The following is a 21,801-nucleotide window of genomic DNA, read 5'->3' as shown; positions in this document are numbered from 1 at the left end:
ACACACACACACACACACACACACACACACACACACACACACACACAGGCACATACACCACAGAGTGGTGCAGACTGACAAAAGTCACAAATAATGCCTATAGGACATGCGGAGGGTAGAAAATGCAATATTGACAAGAGCCCAAGCCTTGCTGCCCGGGCCAGGGAACCTTGTAACCCCATGGTTCCACCTACCTTGTTTTTTGTTTGCTTGCTTGCCTACATGTATATCTGTGTACTTTATGTATGCCTGTTGCCGATGGAAGTCTGAAGAGGGCATTGGATTCCTCGAAAAGGGAGTTACAGATGATTGCGAGCCCACAGAAAAAGTGCTGGGAACCAAACCAGGTCCTCTGCAAGAGCAGCCAGTGCTCTTAACTGCGGAGCCATCTCTCCGGCCTTTCCCACCACCTGGACTTATGATACAGGCCTGGAACTCACCCAGCAGGCCAGGCTAGTTAACTCTGCTGGTCTCCTCCCGTCTCTGCCTCCCTATTCTGAGATTATAGGCACGAGCTACCATGACTCTTCAGTGAGCCGAATGGATCTACCTCAGCTCCTCACGAACTTTTACTGACTAAAGTAGGGAATGGAGAAAGCCCTAAGGGGGCGAAGTCTTGAGTGAATGTGTATTTTTGCACAGGCAAAGCCACGTCAAGGACTTCAAGACCTCAGACCCATGTGACAACTGACAAAGCCTCAAGAGAAATGACAAAGTTTTTTTTTCTCAGCAGTCCAAGCATGAGAGTTGATGAGTTATCGATCAGTGTGTTCAAAGACTAGCAACTGCAGCTCCCTCCTCCTGAATACTTACAGGCTGAGACTGTTCACCTGCCACGGAGACCTCCTACCCAGACCAGCTAGCTCCTCCCACTACGGATACCTAATAAATGCTCTGAGGTTTCAGATACTCTGAAGTTTCAGGTTATGGCAGTAGTGGAAGCACAACCCCACCGGATCCCTCCCAGTTTCACTGTATGGGTGTCTGTGTGTCTGTCATTCTTTCATTCTTTCAACACCCCCAGCTAGAGTTTTGGGACTCAAGTCCTCCTGGTTGAGGTAATTGAGTCATTCCCTAACCCACTACCTCCTGCTCTGTGCATGCCTGGTGCCTTTGAAGAGGGAACCAGAAGGGGCCTTGGATCCCCTGGAACTGGAGTTACAGATGGTTGCTAGCCTCCACACTGAGAATCGAACTTGGGTCCTCTGCAAGAGCAGTAAGTGCTCTTAAGTGCCAATCCGTCTCTCCAGGCCACCTGCCTGCTTTTCTTTTGAGACAGGGTCTTGTGACATAGTCTGGGCTGGCTTCGAACTCATGAACTTCCTGTCTGAGTCTCCTGAGTACTGGAGATACAGGCATCCTCCGTGCCCCACTCAAGCTGTTCCTTGTCCCAAGGCATCAGGCTGTGGAGCCACCTCACCGAGGTTTGGGTCCTGGCCTCAATCCTACTAACTCTTGACGCAGTCTGTGTAAGCTGTAACTGGTGAGTCACAAATGGGTTATGAAATCGATTTAGTGGGTCATGACCAGAAGTTGAAAAAAATATACTTAGAAAAAAAAAAATCCCCTGACACACAGTAATTGTACATATCTATGGGGCAGACTTTGACATTTCATTACATGTGCCAATGCACAATGCCCAGATTGGGTTAATGGGGCATATCCATCACCTTGAGCATGTATCCTTCTTTTGGGGAGCACTGGAAATGCTGACTGCTAGCTATTTCGAGATATATAATTAATCGTTGTCAGCCACAGTCACTCTACTGTGCTGCCGAACGTTAGAACCGAGTCCTTTGCCACTGTCCCCATGTCCCCACCATCCACCCTCCCCAGCCCCTGTTTTCCCTGCCAGTCCCAGCTCCTGGCTGCCACCATTCAGCTTTCTGCTTCCACCACATAGAGCAAGTGGTTTTTCTTTCCATCTGGGCCCTCCTGTATGCTAAGCCAGCGCTTTAGAGCTCTGAGTTATATCAGCTGGTCCCATGTCCACGTGGGCATTCAGGACCAGAATTTAAGAAAAAATTAGCAAAGAGCAAAATAGAAGATAAGTAGGTAATGTCAGAATGCACCACACACACACCGAAGGTGGGGGGAATCTGGTGAAATGTTAATCTCTATACTTGGTAAAGATATCGAATCTCCTTTCTCAGAAATAAACAGACAAGGGCTTTGATAGTGATTGTGGGAAAGCTAGTTAACCCGGGTTTTAACTTCCTCTGTAAATAGTGGGGCAGTTTCCACTTGCTAAGACTATTGTGGCAATCAAGCCAGTCCAAACAACTGAAAGTTTAGGATAGACCCTCGCACAGCCATAAGTCAAGAAAGGTCATATGTTAACGGCCTAGCACTCCAGGGTCAGCACACAGTAGGTGCTTTTTCCCCTCGAAGAGTCATAAATGTGTGACACAGTATCACTACTGTTCATGAGCGCACTTTCCGGTTAGTTGAGCAAGACTGAGTGGGGGTTGCTTCAGGCCCTGTCGTCCCACCTGGTGAATGCAAAGGCATGGCTCTCTGGGATTGGCTCCAGGAGCACAGGCATTGGCTTTCTGCATCCCCAACGCTTAGGAGCCTCTCCCATGAGGCAGGATACACAGCGCCTTCTGCTTCAGGATGAGGCTCAGCACCAGATGAGCTGTCTTCAAGGAACAGGGAACGAGCAAGGGTCTGCAACCCTACAGACCTGCTTTCAACCCTTAGCTCCAACGCTTGCTGACTTTAAAAAACAAAACAAAACAAAAAAACGTCTCTGTACCTCAGCTTCCTCACCCAGAAGTGGGAAATATAGTTCCTACTCCATAGCATTGCCATGGGGATGAAATGTTGGTTAGAGGCCTAGCACTGCTTATGAGGAGAGAAGGAGTGGCTGTACTCGAAGCACTCAGAACAGCACTTGGAGGGCAGTAAGTACTAAACACTTAGTAGATACTACAATGAGAGCAGCAGCCCCTGAACTCTGGGCATGAGCTTGGAATCTATAGAGGGGGTTGGTTTGAGTTTACCCTCTCATCGAGTGTGATGAGAAACTCCAAGGCCAAAACGAGTCCAGAGACCCCACTGGTACACTCTGGGGTCCCCTTTCTGTTCTTCCAGGAATCATCATTATTTTATATTTTTTGTTTTACTTAAATCTCCCAAAGTGCTTTACATATATTCTCCACCTTCTCTGTACCCTACGATGACCTTGCATTTCTGACTCTCTTAACCTCCACGGAGCGCTGGGATTGGGACCTGAGGCCACCCTTAGCAGCCGAGCCATGCCCCCAGCCCCCGCATCATCTCATTTAAGCGACACCGTTCCTCAGGGAGCAAAGGTACCGTTCTGCATTCGGTTGGTAGAGAATCTGGGGCTCCAAGAGCCAGCCAGAGCCAGAAAGTGCCCATGGTCTTTCACTGCCCAGACTTCGCCAGCCGCTACACACTTCTCCCTGTTTGGGAATAGCCTGGCGGCTGCCAGACTGTCGACTCCTGGAGGCCTTGTTCACCTGCTAGACACTCATTCAGTAGCGGTGCAGGGGCAGGCCTTGCAGCTCAGAGCAAGCGTATTAGCTGTTCAGCAGCGCCTAGGTGGTCCGGTACAAAGAACTGAGGGTCTGAACTAGTCTCTAGAACAGCCGAGAATCCAGACAGAAACCCTTTAGGGCCATATGCTCCTCCTTTCCAACAACCAACTTCCCCAGCCAGGACTGGGAAGTCCACATCCGCGGCAGAACCAGGCCAGGCCAGCTGGGGGCGCTTCTTCCCAGCCGAACTGGGGGATGGGGTAGGGGGCGCTCTCCAAGGCTGCGGAGGGGCCCAGGGGAGGGGGTTGCGCAGAGCTGGAAGAGAGGTGAGTCAGCGGCCACGGTATTTCTCCAGCAGCTGCTCCGCTGGCGATAAGGGTTTGCCAAGCCCCTTCCCGGGGGCCTGGGAGAGGAGAGCCAGCACCCGCCAGTCTGGAATAGGGGTCCTCGAAGTTTGCAGCTGCAGGAAGATCAGCGAGAAGGACCCCCTTTGGGGATGCCCAAATGATCTTGCTAAGGGGCCTCAGTCGGCCGGGTGTTGTGAGGCGCCCCCACCCCACCTGCTACAAACAGCAGCCAAAGCCCAGCAGGCTGAAGCTTCCAGAGCGGTGGGAGCCAAGTGGAAAAGGAGGGCGGCCAAGGGGCAGGCAGGGTGGGGTGGAGGACGCTCCAGCGCTCCGTCCTCCTTGCCCAGGGTTCCTGGAGTGCTGGGTGGCTGGTGGTCGTGTCTCATCGCACCTAGACCCATCTGCCTCTCGTGGAACACTGCCACCAGTAGCTGCTCCCTGAATATTGCAGCCTTTGTGCTTTGAGACAGCAGGAACCCGAGGAAGCTCACGGTCTACGCCCCTCAACCCGAAAGTCCAGAGATAGCAAGCCGTTGACCCGCAGTCACAGAGCGTGTTGCCAGTATTTCAGGCGGGGTTCCCCGCAGCTCTGGGATGGAGCTGAGGCCAGGGGTTCCTCTTGTGTTCTCTGTACTCACCTCCCTCCATCCCCGCAAAGCTCACTTTAGAGACCTCAGACCTCCCCAGCACTGGCCCTGGTCGCTCTGGCCCGCTCTGCAGCCCTCTTCCAGCTCGCACAGACACACAAGAACCAGATTTAGGCTGTCTGATGGAAACTGGGGGTGGAGCTGGGGAGAGGAAGGCCGCGGGCCAGAAGTTCACAGAGGGTCTCACGCCAGAGTTTGGCTGGGGCCGTGTTCTGTTAGGGTGGGCAGTCTTCAGGGGTGCCTTTGGGGGTGGGAAGCCAGAGAAGGAGGCATTAGAGACATTTCCCTTCTCCTGAAGATTTTTTCCTACGCTAGTGCCAACATCAGCTCCTTGTCGGCCGCCACGCGCAGCCGGCGCCGGTTCCACTCCCTGGAAGGAGAGTCCCCCAGCCCCGCGGCTGTCAGGCCGGCACCCCGCCTCCCCGGCCGCTGCGCCCCGCGTTGGCGCCGCGGCTCGGCCGCCCGCCCTTCAGATTTCTCGGGTGGATGGGGGGTCCTGCTCGCTCCGCGCAGCAGTTACGTGGCCGAGCCGGCCTCTTGCGCCCCGCCCCTCGCAGGAATCCCGACTGCTCATTGGCGAGAGCAAAGGCGCCCCTGGCCAATGAGAGAAGCCTGCGAGCCACCGCCCGCCTGGCCTGGAACAAGGCTGCGCAGAGCAGGGTTCTAGACCTGGAAAAACTTGCTGGACGGGGGAGGAGGACAGACAGTTAGTTGTCCGTCTGTCTCAGCTAGAGCCGAGACGGCAGTTCCTCAGTATCCGGAGACCCTAATCAGTCGCGTGGCCAAGAGAGGCGAATGGAGAGAGAGAGAGCAATTCACTTCCAGCTCTGCCCTCCCCCTCTTCCAGCAATCTTACCAATGGGGGGGGGGGGGGGCTGGATAGACCACAAGGCACCAGACCCTGGTGTGAGAGGGGACATTTCCCAGGGCTGTACAGAATAAACTCTAGTTCCTCTCCTTAAACGCCCCCCCCCCAAAGAGGTCACCGCAGACAGTGAAAATATCTGGGCACAGCGGCGGCTGGGGTATGTGTACAGCCACTGTGCGCTCCTTTCCCCAGACCCCTGGTCCTCTGACGCCTGTATCCTTGCCCTGGTTTCTGCCCCAAGCTCTAGTCCAGACAGATTCAGCCTGTGCTGGGTGGGGTAGACCCAAGTCAGCCAGGCTGAGCTATGTGGGGTCAGGGGTAGGGGAAATCCCCAGCGAACATTCCTTCTGAGAGAGTGAGCTCTGGGAAGAAACGGGAGGGGAATCCCGTCTCCCTCTTTCTCTTCCCGCGGAGGGCCGCAGACGCCTCTTGTCCCCTGACACTCTGTCCCATACATTCCTGGACAGTTACTTGCCTAGTGACCACTGGATAATTGCCTCCACTTCAAGCCCAAAGGCTACCACTGTGAGTCACTGCCCTGTCCCGCGTGGGTGGGAGTTGCGTGAGAGGGGGCATGATCAAGAGTGCTGGGAGAAGTGGTCTCCTGGATCCCCAGTTGTCAGCAGATCCCCTTGTCTCTAAATCACCATCCAGGTATTTAGGGGTCCTGAAAGACTACAAGCGTGTCTTCTAGAGCTAGGCTGCCTGGCAGAAGGGAAGAGACACCCACACAAACTCAGGAGGCCCCAGATGGAGACCTACCTGGCTCTGCTCTGAGGCCCAGGCAGGGGCAGGTGGTGCACCCAGGTTTCTCTTGGGTGTTCCCCCCACCCCCTGAAGAGAGGTGTCAGAGGCACCTTGTCACAGACAAGGCAGACACAAGGTGTCAGCTCCCTTGTGACAGGGGCCTAGCAGGGATAAAGGCTTCCTGGAACCCTCCTGGCAAACGTGGGGGTTACAGGGAGTCTGTTGTTCTGACCACCCTCAATATCAACCCTTCTCCCTACAGACCAAGGAAGGGGTAGTGCTGGGTTCTCCTGTTTTTCCACTATTGAACTTGTTTTGTTTTGTTTCTCTGTGTAGTCCCGGCTGTCCTGGACTCACTTTGTAGATCAGGCTGGCCTCGAACTCACAGAGATCTGCCTGCCTCTGCCTCTCTGAGTGCTGGGATCACCTCTGTGAGTGTGTGTGTGTGTGCGTGTGCACTGCAGCACAGACCTGGGTCCGAGGGACCTTCCACCCAGGGGATCCCCACTTCTCTGACAGGACACAATGAGAGACAGAGAGCAACCCCACAGCTGATACGCTGAGATTTGTCTTGCACAGCGTCTGTCATATGTACACTGCCACCTCCTGTGCCCCAGTTGACACAGGTAGACCCTGTCAGGCAGTGACGCAAGCCCAAAGAGGACATTCCTCAAATGAGACCAGATGGACACCAAAGGGCTGGGGAGGTGGCTCAGAATTGAGCACTTGCCAAGTGTGCATGAGGCCCTGGCTTCAATCACCAGGACCAATAAGCCACCAAGACAAGGACAAGGTGTGGTGGCACATGCCTTTAAACCTAGCACTTGGGAGGCAGAGGCAAGTGCATCTCTGTGAGTTTGGGGCCAGCCAGGGTTAGAGATGGCTCAGAGGTTAAGAGCACCGGCTGCTCTTCCAGAGGTCCTGAGTTCAATTCCCACCAACCACTTGGTGGCTCATAACCATCTATAATGAGATCTGGTGCCCTCTTCTGGTGTGCAGCTGTACAGAACATTGTATATGTGATAAATAAATAAAAATGTTTAACAAAAACAAAACAACAAAACACAACACAAGAAGTACAGTCAGGACCACAAAAGGTGTGGGCCAAGCCAAGATGACTGAGCTGTGTGAGCCCAAGTGAGAGAAGATTTGGGGGTCCTAGGCTTGTGTGGGACTGGGACAGTCATAGCTAGGCTTGGAGGAGTGGCTGGCTGGAGACTTTGCGTGTGAGTGTCAACCGACATATGCTGGAAAGAGACAGTGGGAGAGCTGGCATCCATTGCAGGCCACTTCTGTGCCAAGCAAGGTCCCGAGAGGGCACCGACCACTTCTGCCGTCCCCAGCTTGCTGGTCTAGCCATCTGCTTTCCCCTGGGTAGGCCACAAGTTCCTCAGGTTCCCAGGCAACCCCTGTGCTGTGGCCCAACTCTGAGGCAGGCGCCAGGCACTGTCTGGGCAGGAGGAGGCTATGGCGGTGAGTGACACTGCCCAGGGCTCAGATTAGCTGTGACTGGCACCACTGAGGGATGGCAGCTCACGCCCTGGCTGCTGGGGAGGCTGCTCCATAATGCAGCAGCCAGAGGATCCCTTGAGGACAGCTCAGGACACCGAGAACCAGGAGCTAGAGCTGGCACTGGGTACCTCTGGAGAATAAAGGCAAGCAGTCACCCCCATTATCCATCATGAACACATACATCCAGCCTTTGCTGACTGCTTACTGTGGTCAGCTCTGCAGACTGAGAGACGAGCAAGCAGGCCTGCTTCCCATTCTTTAGAAAGACTTTCTGACATGGCGGAACCACCCTCCCTTTTTGTTTGTTTGTTTTCTGAGACAAGGTTTCTCTGTGTAGCCTTGGCTGTCCTGGACTCGTTTTGTAGACCAGGCTGGCCTCAAACTCACAGAGATCTGCCTGCTTCTGCCTCCCCAAGTGCTGTGATTACAGGTGTGTGCTACCCCTTTTACGAAGGCAGGTCCATATTTGGGAAGTGTGATCATTTTCTAGAGCTGTGATCTCCAAAACCCTAAAACAACTATGTCATTACCCTGCTTGATATTCACCCATCACTCCAAAGTGCCGCTGGAGTAGAGTCTAAGGTTGCCTGGAATGCTCCATTCATGCTGCCCTCTGGCTGTGCCTAATTTTGCCCCCCCCGTGCCCACCCCCGCAACCCTTTCAGACCAAGCTTTGCTTTGTAGCCCAAGATGACTCCAAACTTTAATCCTCCTGCCTTAGTCTACCCAGAGTTGGGATTCCAGGCATGGGGTACTGTAGCCAGCCTGCTGGGTTCAGTTCTTTCAGGTATAGGCAATGCCCATGCTCAGGTAGAACTCAGGCTTTTGGAGGCTGGCTGAGTGGGTGGGTGAAGGCATGTGCCAACGAGCTAATGGACTGAGGCCCCTTCCCCTGCAGCAGAGCATCCAGGAATGAGAGTCCTGAATTCTGCTGCACTGCCAGCTCGCTCCTGCTCCAGGCAGAGTTTCCACTGGCCTGGACTCCCTCCCTGGGTTCCTCCCTGGGGAGAGGAGGGTGTGCTATACCCATTTCTCACATTGTTCTGGCCCACAGCCTTGTTGTGTTTAAGCCAAGACTGACCAGCTCTGTAGGGTGCACAGACCCCAAGGGTTGGAGAAGCAGTCCTCAGGCCAGGTCTGTGGTACACACAGGGCCTGCTGGTCAGCTAGCCCGAGCTGCTCCTTTTTTTTTTTTTTTTTTGGGTCCTGACCAGCTGGAAGATCCTCTAGGCTGGAGCCTAGCACTTGGCTCTGGCTGAGGCTCTCCTGGCCTCTTCTCTCTCCTCGGCACAGTCACTCTTCAGCTTCTGGCTTCCTCAAGGCCCAGCCTGTCTGAGTTGTCCCCGAGTTTTATTTTTGGAACAAGTGGCATTTTCTCTCTTTATATCCTCCCTTCCTTCTGGGAAGGTGTGGGACCCTTGGGTCCTGCCGGGGGATAAGGCTTTGGCCTCAGTGCCTGGGTGGTGGATCCCTCCAGACTTTCAAGGGGAGACTCCTAACCCAGAAGATGCACCCAAGCCAGCTGCCCCACCCCCTTTCTCCACCCAGTGTGTGACTCATGCCTACCCTTGTCCTTGAAGAGCACCACTCTAGCCAAAAGAAATCATAATTTGAGGCACCATAAGGGCCCCCTCCTATTATTGTGGGGGCAATGTAGTTCAGGGGTTATGAACAGGGACAGACAGGTCTGATTCTAACCTCCGTCTGCTGTGCAGCCTGTGCTGGGCGCCCAACCTCTCTGAGCCGGAGTCTCAGCTACAAAGCAGCGCCTCCACCTACAGCACCAGGCTGCTAGGAGAAGGGAATAAAAACAACATCTGTAAAGTGCTCTCAACAGTGTCGGGCACACAGAAGGAGCTCATCTGATGTCGGCCATGGCAGGTGAAGAGATAGAGGGCCAGCACTGGAGTGGACTGGCCCAGGGTCCTAGAACTCAAGGCAAGCCGCTTCCTGCAGAATTATGCACTTCTTTCCTATCAAAGAGAAGGGAGGGACTGACATTTGTCCCAGGAAGGGCTTTTTTGAATCAGTCAGATGAGTCCTCAGCCTTCCATGATGTCCTCAGCCTAGTGCCCTGGTCAGGCCACCTCTTCTTTCCTCTGTTCTACCTTTATTTATTTATTTATTTATTTGGCTCTCTGAGCACTTGAAACTTGGGTTGCAGGGGCCTCAGAACTCAGTCCCATGGACTCCAGACTCTGTGAGGGGTAGGGAATGCTGGGTCCTGCCTGACATCAGAGTAGAGAAACTAGAGCAACTCTCAGGCCAGCTGGGGCTCTTCCAAGTCAGCCAGATGTCTCAGGAATGTGCTGAGCTGGGAACTACCTCTCAGCTTCCCTCACTACCCCCAGCCCTCATCCCCACATCTGCTTGCTGGGCTAGGCCTCAGCCCCACCCCCTGCCCTTTCTCATCCTTTTCTGGAGAGCCTGGCATCCCTCTGATCCTCTCACCACACTTCAGCTCCTTGGTCTTCTGGAGGGATTGTCAAAGGCAAGGGTTCTTTTTCTCCACAGACCCCCTGTGGGCTGGGCTGACCTTGTGGGAGCCCTGGCTGTCTGGGAGGGGAGAGTTCTGAGAGCATGTAACATGCCAGACCCCAAATGTGGAACTGATTTGCAGGGCTGGAGAGAGAGAGGGGTGAAGGCTTTGGAGAGGCAGAGGGTAGGGCTGGGCGTCCACTCTGGGAGATGAGCTCTGGGCATCTTGTCCCAGCTGAGGGCTGGGAGAGCCAAGGGGTTGATGGGTGTGCCAGGCTGGGCTTGGCTCAAGAATGGATTCAGATCCTTCCAGTCTCCCGGGCTTCACAGGGGCTCGCTTTGTCTAACATTGAAGGGGTTTGAGTTGCTGGATGGGACAGAGGAACCCTATTAGAGTCCTGAGGCTGGGCCAAGAGACGGCATGGCTTGGGGGATACCCCATTTCTAAAGAGAGACAGCTTAACCCTCTGCAAGGGTGGAATTGCCTCGGGTCCTGTGTTGGGATGAAAGAGCCAAAGGAACTAGGAGCTAGTGCTCTTGGCCCAGCAGGGGTCACATCAGGTCACAGGGGTGGGGTGGGGGGTCTGTGATTTCAAGAGAGGAGGAGAGGGACCTGGTTCACTGCTGTCTCATGCTACCCTGGGCTTCGGGAAAGCCCACCGCTGGGTCTGCTCCTGAGGAAAGCCCCCGAGCATTCAGACAGGCTGACAGCTAAGATGCCCTAACGGACTCTAGACCTCCTGGCACCAAGACAGGTCAAAGTTGCTGGGGCCACGTCACTGTCCTGGCCAGAGCTCCCCGTGTTCTGCTGAGAAACCTTGCAGTTCCTAGCATGGTAACAAAGGTCTGAGATAACGGATCCCACGGAAGATGTAATGCTCTTCCTCTCTTTCCAGCTTGTAAGATTGTCACTTCCTTTGCTTATACCCTGAGCCTGGAATGTCTTTTTATCTTCTCATCCCTGGTCCTTTCATCCTCTAAGATCCAACTCACACGCTGCTTCCTCCAGGAAGCCATCCTGGATCATTCAGCTCCAAGAATTCTTTCTCTTGTGCTACAGCAGCATGCAAGCTGCTGGCTACTGGTTAGTGCCAGGCCTTGAACTGTATGCACAATGGGACCCACGTCTCCTAAATGGAACGCCTAAGCAGGAGAGTAGGTGAAATTCCTCGAAGTACAGTTGACAGTAATAATAATGGTGAATGTGTACGTGCTGGGCCCCGGCTCTGCTTCTTTGCCTTCAGGGTCTCTTTAATCTTTATAAAACAAAGGAGATCCTATCAGAGCCTTTACAAACCAAGCACAAAGAGAGACACACTGCCCAGCTCCGTGCTGCTCGCAGTTAGTCAAAGCACGCTGAACCCAGCCATGACTCCAGAGTCTGTGTTCTTCAGTGTCCATGGTTGCTGACAGAATGGACAGAATGGAAGGTGGGTTCCGGCTGCCCCTGTACTAAAGGACTGGGTATAAAATGGAGTCTACACCCAGGGCCCAGCCCTGTTCCTTCCCTGGCTTTCCATCTCCTGATACTTGAAAACACAGAGCCCTGTCACCCACGGCTGGAAAGTTTGGGGTTTAACCCAAAGAAAAGGCCTTCTGGTGTTGCAGGCCTGTAACCCTAACTACGCTGGAGGCTGAGGCAGGAGGATCACAAGTTCAAGGGCCTGCCCAGACTACAAAGTGAGTTCAAGGCCAAGCCTTAGAGAGACTTTGTCTTAAAACGTTAAAAAGGAAAAAGTGGGCCAAGAGCACTTGCCTACCATGAACAAGGCCTGGGGGCAGTTCTCAGTACTATGTAAGAAAAGCTTCCACACAGAACTGGAGAGGGTGGTTTGTTTCCCTAAGGCCAGTGGCCAAATGCTGACATCTTTCTTTTCAGACAATGACAGCAACAGTCAGAGTGAAAGCAACAGCAACTGTGTTCTACAGAGGCACAGTGTGCGCTAGGCCCTGTGCTAGGGCCCTCTGTAAGAATTCCTAGTTGAGGGCCAGAGGGCTGGGCCGGTAAAGGTGGCAAGCCTGGCAACTTAACCCACATGGTGGAAACAGGAAACAGACACCGAGTCTTCGCACACCTCACATGTACCCCGACACACACACACACACACACACACACACACACACATACACACACACACACACACACACACACACACACACACACACACACACGAGAAAGAGAGGAGGAAGGAAGGGAGGGAGAAAAGAAAAGAGAAAGAGACATTCTGGTTTCGTTCTCATGAGAACCCTTCTTTTGACCATTTTCCCCACTTCAGGCATGAAGAAAAGAAGTCTGAACAGGACGTGGTGACGCATACCCTTAATCCCAGCATTGTGGTGCAGGGAGGGTGTGGAGACAGAGGCAGGTGGACCTCTGGGAGTTCAAGGCCAGCCTGGTCTACAAATCGAGTTCCAGGACAGCAAGGGCTGTTTGTTACACAGAGAAAACTTAGTCTCAAAAAATCCAAAGAGGAAGGAGAAGGGGGAGGAGGAGGAGAAGTGTGAAGAAGTCAGGCCCCTACCCTGGCAGCTGAGGACAGCCGGGCTTGTTCCTATGTCTAGTGGTGACGGCATTCACCATGTTTGGCCACCCCGCCCTCCCCTTAGGCATATACCAGCTGTTCAGAGCCTGCCCATCTCTCTGCCTCTTGATTTCGGAACTGCTGTCTGTACAGCCTGGGCTTCATCGTCAGCCCTCTGCATGAGAGCTTTTGGAGTCTAAATCTGTCCACAGTGAGTGGGAGCGAGAGCTACACTTGCTCTCTACCCAAACCCATGCAGTTTGGGAGACCATGATAGTCAGAGTACTACTGTCTGTTTCTAATGTCTGTGTCTGGTGAATTCCCAGATAGCTATTTTTATTATCCTTTAGACTCCACAGGAGGTGAGATCCCCAACACTCACATAAGGGCCAGGCAGGCATGGTGGCCAGCCGGGCACTCCAAAGGTGGAGGCAAACCGGCTAGCTTGGCTAGGTGGCCTGGTGAAATCTGGGGAAGACCCTGACTCAGCCACTAGAGCGGAAGGGAGGTTGAGCATGGCATTCCACACCAATCTTTGATCTCTACATGCCTTCACGTGCATATAGATGCATGCATTTAGTGCTCGAGCGTGCGTGCACACGTGCGCGCGCGCGTGCGCGCGTGCACACACATAGACTATTATGATAAAGTGGAAAGCTGAGGTGAGACATAAGATTATTCAATATTTGAACGATTGCATGCACGCATAAGGGGATGAATAAAAAGTACGTTAAGGAGAAGGAGCATCAAAGCTGGATGTTTTAAAGTATTTTCTTTCATCATCCATCTACCTACTCCTCCTCCTTCCACTACTGCTCTACTCTACCCTTCTCTGCACTCATTTATTCTCCCATCACCCACTTACCCATTCCCTCTCCTTTTTTTCCTCTCAACCATCTTTTTTCTTCTTCTTTCCATCTTCTCCTTATCCAGCAGTTCGCCTGTCCATCTAGTCAGTTCATCAGCTTATTAATACATCCATCCATGTTTTCAGTTTCCTAAGCTTTCAGTCATCCACCCACCCATCCACCCATCCATCCATCCATCCATCCATCCATCCATCCATCCATCCATCCTTCTCTCCATTCACCCATGCAAACACCACTCACTCATCTGTCTGTCTGCCTATAGTGTAAATAAATATCTTCTAAGCATTACAGCCATAACTAGAGAATAGTCAAAATTAATGAAGGGACCCTCTGGCTTCAGGGAACCCTTAGTCTAATTTTGCAGCAAGGATGTTAAGATCGAGAAAGGGAAAGGCTTTTCCTGAGATCACACAGCAAGCTGAGAAATGAAGTGATTGAAGGATGAGGATGGTTCAGGCAAAGCAGAACCCCCAGGGGCAGGCTGAGTCTGGCATTCTTCTGGTAGATCCCTGAAGTCACTGCCTGAGAACTGTGTCCCGGCTCTCCAGGAGGGCCTTAAGAGCCTGCCTCATGTCTCTGCTGCTTTCATTTTTGTTATTCTTTTGCAAGGGGAAGGAGGGAGTGGTTGCTGCTGTCCAGCTGTTATGTCGGACCACACATCCCTGCTTAGATGTGTCAGCCTCTTTGTGAAGGGTGAAATGGCTTCTGGGCCAACAGCCAAGGGCCAAGGAAGCATCATTGAGTGTTCTGTCCCTGGAGAGCTGGGGGAGGAGCAGACTGAGCCCGGCAAAGGGAAATCCGCTCACAACTCAGAGTCAAGTCAAGCTCACTGATGATATGGTATGTCCAGTTCTCAAAGATCAAGGCCTTTGACTTTGCAAGGAAACCAATACCCATGACATACTTCCTATGCGGGTCAAGGTTGGTCAAGGTTCTCATCCATGTTCTCCTTCTCCCAGCTTTGAACCAGACATTCCCACCTCCACATTTTTCCTGCTTCTGGCTCAGTGTCCTGCCACTGACTGTGGCTTCCCTGGGTCTGCTCACAGGGGTTACACAGACTTCCAGCCAAAGCAATGCTCACAGTCTTGACTCAACTCCACCCAAATCTTTCTTCTCCATCCTGGCCCCTTGGAGTGCTGAGATTTCCAGAAGAACAGCCTGTTCTCCAACATCTGGAAATTGTTTCTTGAGAGAGGGTCAAGGGCAAGCCAGGTCCCTGAGAGAGATGCTTCAGGAGGCTCTGGGTATAGAGATTGCAGGAGGTATGTGGAGGTGGAGAGGACACAGTCTGGAGGTTCCTCTATGGGTCCTCCAGAGAACAAAGGTGCAAGTTCCCCAAAGGATTATGGAGCAGCACCCAAAACAGTCATAGGAGAGGGATCGAGGGACTGGTCCAGGGGCTCAGCTGTGTCTCTAAAACTCCAGGTATCCATGGTGCCCTAAGGATGGCGGCTGAGAGAACGTTTGGATACACAGCAAAGTCTGAACCAGAACAAGAATGTGTGCAAGGGAGCTAGTCTCTAGCTATTTCTCCCTGTCCTCAGAGTCTCTGGAGCACCCTTGCCTTGGAGACAGTGACATACCCTCTCTAAGGCTCCTTTTCTTGTCTGCACAAGGGATAGGGGATGCTGATTGGATTCTCAGGTGGGAGAAGAGAGCGGTGGTGCTGCCCCCTGAAATGCTTCTCAATGGAGCCTTCACCAGCAGGTGTGGAAGACACTCTGTGTGTGTGTGTGTGTGTGTGTGTGTGTGTGTGTGTGTGTGCAAGGCCACCTTGGAGCAACCTTGCAGAACCTCTAATTTGTCCCCGAACTCCTACAACGGTCTGCTCCATCATGGTGTCCACCAGTGTCCAAGTGTAAGAAGCAAGTGAAATCCTGGGTGAATGTGTTTTGTTGACCTGGGCATGACCGTGCCAAAGACTCAAATGCCTCAGCCCCATGGGAGTAGCAGAGCCTTCCCCAGGTGACTCTCAGAGAGATGGAACAGCCTCCCTCGGGTTGGAGTGTTGGTAGTGAGTGCAGAAACTGTTTGCAGCCTGAAGACTGCTCCCCTACAAGGTTAGCTAAGTCTGCCTTGCTGTTCATCTGTGCGCGATGACTCAGCTTCCCTGGTCAACTATATACAGTAAGCACGCTGAAGTTCCAGTTCAATGTGGCTTCTCCGTCAGACAGCCAATCCATCCAGTCCCAGCTTTTCAGTGTCTAAGTGTCTGTCACGTCTAAATTTCTTAGAAAGAGGAGCCATACAGAGCATGGTATCCATTCTATCCGTTTCCTGATTTTTCATTTAGCCATGGGTAGAAATTTAGACCTGGGTGGGTCTCCTTCACTCCTGCAGCCTGGGATCTGCCAATGTGTCTCTCTAATGCCAATCCATCCAAGGAATGTACATGTATATGAGTGAGAAAAAAAAAAAAAGAATGCCTGGCAGATGCAGAGAGGATTAGGGGCAGGTGAAGCATCCATGGGCTTCCCCATCACACTCGGGGCTGGCCAGGTCAGGATGCAGAGGCTCCAGGGGCCCTTCTGGAATTTCCTGTATGCCTGTTGAATACCCAGCTCTAGTTTGTTCTCATTGCCTTTTTTTTTTTTTTTTTTTTTTTTTACAGCTTTGCTTTACCTTAAAAGAATTTTCTGCACAAATACAGTAAATCCTTGACTAGAGCAAAGTCCTCTGCAGTGTGAAGAAACCTGAGCTTCTGCCTCATGTTTAGGATGCATCTCAAATAGTATGCAGATCTCTGTGTCTGTGGGGGTCAGCAGCAGCTACCTGTGGGCCTTTCTCAGGATGGTGAGCAGCCTCACTCTCTTGCTGTTAGCGACAGGTCCATCCACCTGAAAGGTATCACTGACTCTACAAAGCTAACTCCATGTGTCACCTTGTTTGGAAACGGTAGGTTGGATTTTGCATTACTGTAGAATTTTTACTAAGCCAGTGCCTATTTTGCGTCACAATATTGTGTTAGGTTTATGGCAACGTGTAAAATTGATACGGTCTCTGCTTTTATGGAACTTTTTCAAGGAGGAAATATATAAAAAGTCAATAAAACAGCTGCAAACTGGGATACAGGCCATGAAGAAACCAAAGGAAGGAAGCAGAAAACAGCAGCCTCCCCCCATCCCCCAAGGCATCTGAGTTCAGAGTAGGAAGCTAAACAGGAAGGACTTGAGGCAGATCATTTCAAATGGTAGGACTAGCATGTGCAAAGGCCCTGAGGTAGGACTGCAGCTTAAGGTAGATGAACATAGGTTTAAGAGACCCAGAAGAAGAAGAAAAAGGGGAAAAAGAAGAAACAGGGGAGGACCCAGGCTCAAGAGCCACAGGTTGAAATTCCCTACAGGTCAGCCGACTCTAGACTGTCCTAGCTTAGGGCCTGCTGGGGCCTCAGGCGATTACGGCAACGGCTCAAAGTAATGGCCACTCTTTGGAAACAATAGTGATGTTCTCTGTAAGGCCCAGAGACAAAATCCACTGCAGGACTCGATGGCTAGGAGCGGGTAAGCTTAGCACCATCCGCTTTTCTCCCTGGAACATACAGAGGAAGGGAGCTGGGGAGACGGCTCATTCAGTAAGGTCTTGGCCACCCAAACCCGAGGTTCTGAGTTCGATCCCCAGAACACATGTGAAAAGGTAGGTTCATAATTGTGGCCACAGTGCTGGAGAGGTAGAGACAGGGGCGGCTTGGGGCTGGCTGGCCAGTCTAGCCTAACTGGTGAGCTCCTGGCGAGTGAGGCACGCTGTCTCAAAAGGAAGATGGTGCTTCAGAGGCGACTGTCCTCTTGCTTCCCCCACACACCCGAATACCTGCACACCCCATCACATAAAACATACAGACATACTCCAGTAAACTGGAGTCTGACCTGGACCGAATTCCTTCATTTCATTCACGCCTCTGTCAATGGCTGACCTACACCTTGTACAGAGTTTTGTTGGGCACTGGGATCAAGGAGACAGATGAAGCCCCCCGTGAAGCTCTCAGGAGCGTGTTTCCTCAAAAGTAGGGGAAGGAGAAAAGCTAAACTAAAGAACTCAGTCTTATGGTGGCGTCTCTGAGGAGTCCTCCCTTCTGAATGAGAGTGCTGAGATTTTACTTTCACACTGACTTTTTGTTCATTCTTTTCCGGTGGGTTCCATTCTAAGGCCACAGTGCTTTGGCCCTTCTTTTAGTCAGAATTACACACACACACACACACACACACACACACACACACACACACACTGTAGAGGGCTGCAGAAAGCCCACCCACACAGGCACATCCAAACACACACATACTTCTCTAATCTCCCCAGATCCTCCAAAGGCTGGGGGTGGGGGCCTCTTGTCTTTCCTGGTTAGCATTAGTGGGGAAGTCAGCCTGGAAATCCAGGAGTGCCTATCAGCCTTACCTCCTTCCAAGCCCCTCCTCTGGGCTGGTCCTGGGGTCCCCTCATCCCCACACCTGGCCTCCCCAGCTGCTGAGAGGTACATGGGTGTGTTGAGCAAACATCCTTGCTACTTCCTGCTGCTCCCCTCTGAGACAACAGAACCCCCCTCCCTGCTCCCCTTCTTCCTCTTCCCCACACCTCCCAGCTGGGGTTTCTCTGGAATCTTGAGTCAGTTCCCTGGAGAGACACCAGAGATAGCCCTTTCTCCTGGCCAGAGGAGAGAGATAAGACAGGAACAGACCCTCTCTCCTTCTGTTCTTCCATTCCAGTTATCTGGGTCCACAGGCTCTCTTGCTCACACAGGGCTGAAGGACCATAGGATACAACGCAAGGACAGTCCCTTACGAGCTGTGGGAAGGTAGGGAGGCTGGAGGAGGAGAAGCCCGCACCTCTTGGAGGAAGGACAGCTGTTCTCTTCTAAGGGAGCCCCTAGAGCTGCACAGACAGCATCACAATATTAGGAAGAAGGCCTCGGAGGCAATGCAAGCACCAGCTGCCTGCTAGCCTGCTAGCCTCTGAGGGTTCTGTTCCGGTCTCTAACAAGATCAAGTCTTCTCAGCTGTGGTCAGGAGGACCTGGCTTCCTTCGTTTGCTTTTAGTGCAATAGGGACATTTGGAGGCCCACAATGGGACTTTTAAGGACGGTGAAGACACAACTTTTCATCTTCCAGTTAGACATGTCCCTCCCATCCTCATCCCTGGAAACCCTCTCTCACCCCCGCACAGAATGAAGAGGGACTTGGGTGTCGCTGTGGAAGTTAGGCATGGAAATGGAAGGCCCAGAGAAGGAATGGGACTCACTCAAGGACACACCAATTCCTGATAAGTGCTCCTCACTGAGTCCTGCATTCAGGGCTTGGCAGAGGTCAGCTGTGGTCTCCTACTTGCCAGGCCTTAAGCTGCATTCTTTATTATGTTACCTTTCCCACCAAATCCTTACAATATTGCTACAGGAAAAGACGTTTTCCTATTTATGATAAGCAAATCAAGGGCCTGAAGAACTTAAGTCACTAGAACAGCCCCGGTAGCTAGTGGCAGGAGCAGAGCCAGACCCAGAATTTCCAGGTCCTAGCCAGGAGAGGAGCCTCTCCTCCTACAAACCCTTTTGCCTCGCATAGCTGACCCTGGTCCAGATGAGGGCCCCAGGGCCCCAGCTGTGCTTTCCCTCCTGGTGTCCCACTGCCTATCAGGGCTCCTTTCCTGCACTGGAGCATGGCCCAGAGGAGCAGCTGCAGAGCAGGGCAGGCTTCGGAGTTCATTGAGAAGAAAGCCCAGCTCGGTCTGCAGGGGGCCTGCACTGTACCTTTGGACTTCAAACTTCTTTCCCACCGACCAGAATCTTTTATCTGCTCCAAGAAGGCCGTGTGGACCCTGCAAAACTGTTGTTTTCCTCCTGGGAAACATCTAGAACCACCCTTCGTGGTCCAGCTCCGCCCCACCCCCACCTTATAGATCAAGAAACGGAGGCCTTCAGGAAAGAAAGCGAGGCACAGCCTGTGCTCACAAGGGAAACAGAGGCAGAATGAGGCCACAGGCCTCTGCTCCTGGAACAAAGCATCTCTCCTAGTTCCCTTGATCTGATGTAGAAGACTAAGATTTAAGCCTTCCTCAGACAGCAAGACCGGACACGCTGCTTGAGAAGGCCTTGGCACCCTATGACTCCCTGACTGACGGTGACACGAATCGAGCGGCCTGGGACATTCAAGTGAGGGGACACCTACGTCCTTCAAAGACTCGGCCCTTTCTTGTTAGCACAGGAGGTAGAGGCGAACAGGTGGAGAGCCGTGTGCTTGGCCCTTCTGGCCAGTGTGGGTAGAGGGGTGCACAAGGATGGTTCATTCCACGGCGGCGGTGGGTTCCCATAAGCTTCTCCAAACAGCTCACATTTCTTCAGGATGAGTCAGTCTCTGTCTGTCCGTCTCTTTCTGTCTCTGTCTCTCCCTATCTCTCTCACTGCCATGCCCTAGTGAATGAGAGAGGAAGGAAAGAGACAGCCACGTTTCCTTAGAAAAGGAGGGTAAAGGAGAGAGAAGGAAGGCAACCTCATAGCCCGCGGGCAGTCACCGAAGCCACGGGGATAGACAAAGTCAGCAGAGCCACCGACAGCTAAGGGACAGGAAGCACAGTGTCCAAGAGACACACCGAGAGGAAACAGATCTCCTGAGATGTCAGCCGGTGCTGCCCCGACCCGCCACCCTCAGCTCCCTTCCCGGTAGGTGCTGGGCCTGACTCCATGGGGAGGCCAGGGTCGTTAGTGTTCTGGGTCCGGCTCTGACCCCCTCAAAGCTTCGGGCCTGTGGCCTGGGAAAGCTCCACTGTGCGCCCCCAAGCGGGGATACGGCCTCAGAGCCACCGAGGCCCTAAAGAGGGCACGGGAAAGAGCCCCTTCACTTTGCTCCCAACGTGGTCCCAGAACCCTGGGGTGGGTGGACAGCGGATGGGAGACCGCAGCGAAGGGTGGCGCGCGCGGGGTGGGTGTGGGCTGGGGACTGGTGGCCCTTGAGCTCCTGTCCGAGGTTCGGATGGCCCCGACGCCTCCATGTCCCCTTCCCCTGGAAGCCAGGGGCCAACGTGTGCTCGGCGTGAGTGCCCAGGAGTGGCGTGGGGCGAACAGCTGCAGCCACGCTCCAGCTCCTGGTCTAAGCCCCACGCACGTGTCCATCCAGGAGACCCCGAGCCGAGCCCCCTCCTTGGCTCCCGCGGGTGTCGGCGTGGTTCCGGGCGCCCCTCGGAGACGGGTGCGAGTTGTGGGCAAAGGGGGACCCGAGACCCTGGGGTCCTTACCGCATTGTTGAGGAAATCCGACTCGTTCAGGTCTCCCAAGTCCAGGAAGCTGGATCCCGGGAACAGCCTGTCGGCCGGGAAGGGCTCCAAGACGGCGTCCATCGCGCCGGGTTCCGGGGACCCCACTGGGCTGCTCTTCGCCTCACTCCAGGGCGGCGGCGATCCCCGCACCGAGCTGCGGCTGGGCGCGGGCAGGCGGCCCGGGGGGCAGGTCCCGGCGAGCCCCGGGGGAGGAGCGGCGGGGGTGGCGCGGGTCGGGGGCGCCGAGGGGCCTCAGGGCAGCGGCGCCGAGCGCACCGTGGGCATTCAGCCGACTCCTCCTCCTCCTGCTCCTCCCGGGGCGCAGCTGGCTTCCATGGGGAGCCCGGGGGTGGGGCCGAGGCTGGAGGAGCCCCCCGGGCCGGGCGAGAACCGGGGGTGGGGGAGCTCAGGGCTCCCCCGAGGCTGGGCGGTTGCCGAGTCGCCCCGGACTCTCCGGGTCTCCTCCTCCGCGCGGCCTCTGTCACTTTCCCGGGTCTGAGGCTGGGAACCCCGAGCTGCTGAGCCCAGCTGGCCCGGCCGCCACGCCTCCGCATCAATATTCACGATAACTCAATATTAATGAGCAGAGGGCGTGGCCGGGGCATCGTCTCCTCTCTTTTAAAGAGACACGTTTTGGTTAGGCTTCCCTGGCAGGCTCAGCTCTCTGAAAGCTGAAATAATAAGGGGACGAAGGCAACACTGTTTGGAAAATGTAGGCTTCGTGAAACCTTTTCTAGCCCCGATTCTGTAAACGGACGACCAGGTTCTTCCCATTCTTTTTCTTTTTCTTTTTCTTTTTTGAAATAGAGTCTCTATGTAGCCCCAGCTGGCCTGGAACACAACGTGTAGACCAGGTTGGCCTCGAACTCACAGAGATACTCTTGTGTGTGCTCCACCATGCCAGATTTTTTTTTTTTTTTCTCCCTAGTTTGGTAGTAAACCCTGAACCAAACGAAAGCCAGGGAACTCTGTTTCAAGCTATAGTCACTGGGTCTGGAGCGATGACTCAAGAAGGTTAAGAGATCTTCCAGGGTAGGACTCAGAAAATACCTTGTCACAATGCGGGTTT

General features: G+C 53.5%; 1 protein-coding gene across 2 annotated transcripts in view; it reads right to left on the bottom strand.

The window, feature by feature from the left end:
* Creb3l1 (cAMP responsive element binding protein 3 like 1) overlaps positions 1-21,265 on the bottom strand; it is a 40,370-nt gene extending 19,105 nt beyond the window's left edge. For both annotated transcript variants that reach the window (XM_055600480.1, XM_055600488.1), the window contains exon 1: positions 20,712-21,265. In XM_055600480.1, coding sequence (XP_055456455.1) covers positions 20,712-20,813 — 102 coding nt within the window. In that variant the 5' untranslated portion in view covers positions 20,814-21,265. The remainder of the gene's footprint in view (positions 1-20,711) is intronic.
* Between the last annotated feature and the right edge of the window lie 536 nt (positions 21,266-21,801).

Source organism: Psammomys obesus, unplaced genomic scaffold (assembly GCF_907164565.1).
Source record: "Psammomys obesus unplaced genomic scaffold, mPsaObe1.curated_primary_1811, whole genome shotgun sequence".
NCBI classification, from domain to species: domain Eukaryota; kingdom Metazoa; phylum Chordata; class Mammalia; order Rodentia; family Muridae; genus Psammomys; species Psammomys obesus.
The sequence above is the reverse complement of the archived record's forward strand: the minus strand, read 5'-3'. Positions and strand labels throughout refer to the sequence as shown.